The following is a 6347-nucleotide window of genomic DNA, read 5'->3' as shown; positions in this document are numbered from 1 at the left end:
GTTCTGGCAGCTCTGGTTCTGGCTCTTTTTTTGTTTTTTTAACAACACGTAGACAGTTTTGATTGATTGCTGTTCATAGTGTGTCGCATCAGTTTTGGAACTGTTCTCATAGCCTTCAGTAAAGGGTCGACATCCTAGAGTATATCAACACAGAGTTTTTATTTTTTATACTTTTCTAGAAAGTACTGTTCTATCTCATATGTCTTGTATTCGACTGAAATACATTTTCCATGAAAAATAAAGTAAAAAGAGATAATTTTGATGGTCGCTGCAAAATCATTTCGTCCAGTACATAACCAGAGAATGTCTGACATCTATGGACATAACCTGTTCCAATAATCTAATATGTTCCAGTAGATGGCTAGCCTAGAAATCTAGACGCGCCCCTAGCGGCAGCAAATTAATTTGCTGCCAGGGGTAGTCTAGCAACTCTCCTTTAGCTTGTGAGCTCCAGAAATCGAAACTTATTCAGGCCAATGAAATCGTGTATAGAGTCGTTAGGTGGGCTTAACATAATGATTGATGGCAGAGTTCCAAGGTTTGGCTTAAATTCCCTGCTACTTGAAAACAAATCAGATGGATGTTGCTGCTGGCGAACAGTGTGACACTAGTTAAGCTTTTATTAAGTTGGCAAACGTTTGAACTAGCCAACTAGCTCCGCTGGTGGGAAACGCATGAGACCATAGCCTGTATATATAGAACTATATAGTTCTATATATATAGTTCTATATATACAGTCTATGCATGAGACTCATAGCGCTGCCGCTGTCCTATTGCGTGCAGAGGGAATTTGAAAGACAACTGATTATCCCGCCCCTCGGACTGAACACTGCGAACGGTGAGTGTCCAGACCCTACATTTTAATGTGGGTCTGGCTCGCCAGGCTAGTAGATGGCGACATTTCTCTACAATTTACAGACCGGATATAGAACATTTGTTGCAAGGTTCACGTCCATGGTTACCGGTGGTAGGCTTGGCTTCTTTTACTGCCCAGCCTGAGGTCGCTGTCTACTAAATTACTGAAGGGGAACTCATTAAGGAAATACGAAAGGTTCAGGGATTCAAACCGATTCAGAGGAACCGCAGCTGGCTGGTTATTTGGCCAGTTTAACTTGACAGGTCCAAGTGCTGTCTGTGAGTTAAGTTTGCGCGTGCTACGTCCTTCCTTGCAAAAGGGTTGTAAAACATTTCCAAAGTCAGCTTTCAAACATTTATTTGCTGTTGTAAAGTGAGTAACGTTACTATCTGGAAAGCTAACATAACATTAGCTTGCTAGCTACCTTACTCATTGATATGGCACACTTGCTGTCAGTCCAAACAAGGATAACACTAAGGAAGCAAGGAAACTTCATAAATCCAACAGCTTCAACGGCCTTGAGGACTGCTTTACGTGAATACAGCAGTGACGATGGAACAGAGTACTTGCATAAAAGTATTGTTCCTACAATGCACTATCAGAAGAGCTTACCGAGGTTAGTAGCAACTCGACCTCAACACGTTTGACTTTACGAGATTAAAATACATTAATATCTTGATTCGGGTCATTGTTTGTGATAATAGTCAAAAACATGAATGACTTGGTCACCCTGTCTGTGGTAAGAATGTAGGTGAAAGGTTCATCATGTTTAATGACCTCCGGCCACTGGGGGCAGCTATGGCATTCACTCTGTCAGTTTTACTGTACCACCTGTGTCAATTGTACAATTTACTGTATCAGTTGCACTGATATGAAATGTACTTAACATTAATGTACTTGTACTTAACGTTATCTCTCTAGGTTACCTGTCCCTAAACTGGAGGATACCATACGTAGGTACTTGGCAGCCCAGAAGCCCCTCCTAAAAGAAGACCAGTATAGGTAATGTAGACATCTTACAGTTTCAGTGTAACATCATTGTGTGTTTTTTGTTTTGTTTTGTTTTGTTGGTGTTGGCTCTGATTGATGAGCAGAGACTCACCTGTTCTCCTTATAGCACCACAGAAAAGCTGGCTCAGAGCTTTCAAAATGGTGTGGGAAAACAACTGCACGAGGAGCTTGTTAATCAAGACAAGAACAACAAGCATACCAGTTACATCTCTGGTGAGATTTCAATGCCATATACAGGGTGTACATATTAGTGTATATAATTTCATACCAAGTATTGCTGTCCTCACACCACTAACATGTCAGTTTCATCCCACAGCGCCATGGTTTGACATGTACCTCTCAGCCCGAGATTCCGTGGTTTTGAACTTTAACCCGTTCATGTCCTTCAACCCGGACCCAAAGCCAGAGTACAACGACCAGCTCCTCCGGGCCACCAACATGGTATGCTCTGCAGTGCGGTTCATGAAGACCTTGCGAGCCGGTCTACTGGAACCAGAGGTCTTCCACCTCAACCCAGCCAAGAGCGACACAGACAGCTTCAAGAAACTGATCCGCTGGGTGCCGTCCTCCATCTCCTGGTTCGGGGCCTACATGGTGAACGCCTACCCGCTAGACATGTCGCAGTACTTCCGTCTGTTCAACTCCACACGCATCCCCAAGCCAAAGCGCGACGAGCTGTACACGAACGACAAAGCGCGGCACCTGCTGGTGATGAGAATGGGCAACATGTATGTGTTCGATGCAGTGGACAGAGACGGCAATCTGGTGAAGCCAGCTGAGATCCATGCCCACATGAAGTACATCCTGTCGGACACTGCTTCAGCCCCGGCGTTCCCGTTGGGGGTGCTGACCAGCGAGAACAGGGACGTCTGGGCGGGACTGCGGCAGAAGCTAGTGGCTGCCGGAAATGCAGAGGTCTTGGGTCTGGTGGACAGTGCCCTGTTCTGCCTCTGTCTGGACGAGGAGGTGATGCGTGACCACATCCACATCTCCCACAACATGCTGCACGGGGACGGCTTGAACCGCTGGTACGACAAGTCCTTTAGCATCATCTTGGCCAAGGACGGGCAGGCGGCCATCAATTTCGAGCACTCCTGGGGTGACGGGGTGGCCGTGCTGCGCTTTCAGAACGAGGTGTTCAAGGACAGCACTGAGAAGCCCCTCGTGGGACCTGGCTCCCAACCCGCGGCAGTGGACTCGGCGTCCGCCGTGCGGCGGCTAGAGTTCAAGCTGGATGCCGCCCTGGAGAGCGGCATCGCCAAGGCCAAGGAGAACTTCACCGCGGCTGTGTCCAAGCTTAAGATCGACGCTGTGCAGTTCATGAAAGGAGGCAAAAACCAGCTGAAGAAGAAGAAGCTGAGCCCGGACGCCATCGCCCAGCTCTCCTTTCAGATGGGTTACCTGCAGCAGTACGGGCAGACTGTGGCCACCTACGAGTCCTGCAGCACTGCTGCCTTCAAGCACGGGCGCACAGAGACCATTCGGCCGGCCACCGTCCACACCAAACGCTGTGTAGAGGCATTCGTCCAGCAGCCGGGCAAACACAGCGTGGATCAGCTGCTGGGCCTGCTGAATGAATGCTCCAAATACCATGGACAGCTCACCAAAGAGGCAGCTATGGGTAAGCACATCACATTTTCCCTGACTGACTTGCACTCAGCAACCTTTCATCATATCCTTTATTTTCTTTACCATTTATTGTTATCAAATACTCTGTTACATATATTGTCAATTATTGCTAAACTATTATGGATTCACATTGTGTCACAAGTGTTTGTGTGCTTTGCAACAATCACATTCTATGAAACATTTCTTTGCAGTGTATTGTATTTGAATGTGATTTGGGTTAACTGATGTTGTCCATCTCCTCGCAGGCCAAGGTTTCGATCGGCATCTGTTTGCAATGCGTTACCTGGCAAACACCAAGGGCATGGCATTGCCTGACATCTACCACGACCCTGCCTACGCCGCCATCAACCACAACATCCTGTCCACCAGCACCCTCACCAGTCCTGCAGTGAGCCTGGGGGGGTTTGCCCCAGTGGTGCCAGACGGCTTTGGGGTGGGCTACGGAGTCCATGATGACTGGATCGGGTGCAACGTCTCCAGCTACCCAGCCAGAAACGTGCACGAGTTCCTGCAGTGTGTCCACAAGTCATTAGAGGACATTTTTACGGTCATTGAAGGCAAACCTATCAGTTAAAGCACTGAAATGGAGACCACAGGTAGATGAATGTCCAGGTGTTAAATGGACTTACAAGATTTACTGAAAGAATGCAACTTTTCCTACTGACTTGATTCATGGTTAATTCAGGCTGACGTCACATTGCCATAATATGAATGTGTTTTGATTCACATGAGGGGTGCCTTTTTTAACTGAGCTGCATTCAGTTGAAATGTATTCAACTCTCGTCCTTTCTCAAGGCTGTATGTTAGTATTGTTTGCGCAATTAAAAAGCAGGAAATGATCTTAGGCAATGATATAACATGGCCTTATAAATATATAAACTAAGTCTCAAAGCATGCTGGAGTAGCTCAGGAAAGTGTTAGAAGTGTTCCCTCAGTTTTGTAAAGTTACACAAACTACCAATGTTATGTGAACTAAGCCCTGAAGCAATCTGCATTGAGCCATTGGTCCATATGTCCTACATATGACCAAAGTGTGGCATTGGTTTAAGCAGAGAACTCACTGAAGTAAGAAACTCATGTTTGCGTGTTGTGTAGATAGACATGTGTTTTAAGAGGGAAAATAGATACTAACAGGATTGTATATATATATTATACATACAAGGACTTACCAGTTAAGAGAGGAGCTAAAGTGCTCATAAGATCAGCCTATGAAAATGATTCCTGCAAACATTTGTACTCCAACCTGGATAGTTTGATGACCAGGGCCCAGTTTTTCAAAAGTAATCCAGTGGGACTTTGGGTCACAGATTGAATCAAATCTTGGAAATGGGTTTTTCAAAAGCAAAAGAGGGATTCTGAACTAAGATCAGAGCATGTAATCCAATCTTACATTTGATCTGGATCAAACCTGTCTGGGTTTTTCAAAACTTTGAATTCTGTTTGGGATCTATTTAATCAAAAAAACAGGATTATCCTGATCCCATCAGAAGATTGGATTCAGTTGTGATTTTTCAAACCAAATAAAATAAGATTTTGATGAATTTTGCGAATGATCACAAAATCAATGTTTACTGATAAACATTTATTCATATTTTGTACAAATACAAATCACATCCAATGAGATATGGTAAACAAAAAAATCTCAAAGCCATCAGTATAAATGTCACTGTTGCTCACAGCTCTATAATTCCACAGTATATTATTGGTAATGACAACAAATATAGTCATTCAGTAGCCTAGTTAAAAGTAATTTCTCATAATTGCATGTCCAGTGTGTCCTTAATTAGGTAAGAACATTGGCGGCTGTTCTGATTCTACATCAGGCTCAGGTCCATCAAAATGATCATCAAGAGGGACATGGCGCCTGGTGGCGATGTTATGCAAAACAATACAGGCAAGGATTATGTTGCATACCACCTAGGGTTGTACTCGCAAGTAGTTAAGACACACAAACCATCTCTTCAGGACTCCATTTAAGCGTTCAATGTCACATTTGCATGTTTTGCACTGTGGGGAGTTAAAGCGTGCCTGCTCAGGTGTGTTTGCAACTGGAAAAGGTGTCATTAGCCATGGTAGGAGTGGATACGCGCAGTCTCCCCATACTATGCCATTTGGCCAGTGGGATTGATGCTCTCTGTGTAGTGCATTCTCTCTGAATATGTGCATCATGAACAGACCCTGGCCTTTTCACAACACAGTTGGTTATTAAAAGGTCGGCGTTGCCCACAAGTTGGATGTTGATGCTGTGCCTCCCCTTTCGATAGACATACTCCCAGTCCCTTTCACAAGGTGCTTGGATAGGCACATGAGTACAATCAATAGAACCATTAGTGCTAGGCATGTTCCCCATTTGAAAAAACTTGTGCTTAGTCTGAGCTGTCTGGTCATCCTTGGGAAAGGAAACAAATTGATTGATCAGACTGCCCAGTCTGACACAGCCTTCACCACATTACTCACAGTTGATTTTCTCACTTCCATATTGTCACCAATTCCTTGGTAGAAAGTCCCACATGCGTAAAAGCGCAGAGCGAATAAGCACTGTTCCTCCATGTATAAAGCATGACTCCTTTGGGTTTGGTGTTGGCTTGACAAGATCTGCAATGTACTTAATGTCATCTCTCCTAAAGCGAAAGCATGCATACAGTTTTTCTCTATGCACTTCTTCTGTTGGGAGTGGTTTGGCAGGCTCAGCATACAACCGCCATGTGGATGCCTCTGTAGAAATAGGTGCAAAGACATGATATGTTTAAATGTTCTCACCCATTAACCAGCAATAATCTGAGTGGTGTGAGCCTAATTGATCACAAGCCAAAACAATCATGCTCAAGGCTTTTAAGATCAGTGTTGGCCA

General features: G+C 44.7%; 1 protein-coding gene across 1 annotated transcript; it reads left to right on the top strand.

The window, feature by feature from the left end:
* The first annotated feature begins 902 nt into the window (after positions 1–902).
* On the top strand, positions 903–5037 carry cpt2 (carnitine palmitoyltransferase 2). The gene is made up of 5 exons (XM_048253470.1): positions 903–1472; positions 1778–1858; positions 1974–2080; positions 2184–3488; positions 3742–5037. The coding sequence occupies exons 1-5, from the start codon at positions 1294–1296 to the stop codon at positions 4068–4070; spliced, it is 2001 nt and encodes a 666-aa protein (XP_048109427.1). The 5' UTR covers positions 903–1293; the 3' UTR covers positions 4071–5037.
* The last annotated feature ends 1310 nt before the right edge of the window (positions 5038–6347 follow it).

This window comes from Alosa alosa, chromosome 9 (assembly GCF_017589495.1).
Source record: "Alosa alosa isolate M-15738 ecotype Scorff River chromosome 9, AALO_Geno_1.1, whole genome shotgun sequence".
Taxonomy (NCBI): Eukaryota; Metazoa; Chordata; class Actinopteri; order Clupeiformes; family Clupeidae; genus Alosa; species Alosa alosa.
This window is presented reverse-complemented; position numbering and strand designations above follow the sequence as displayed.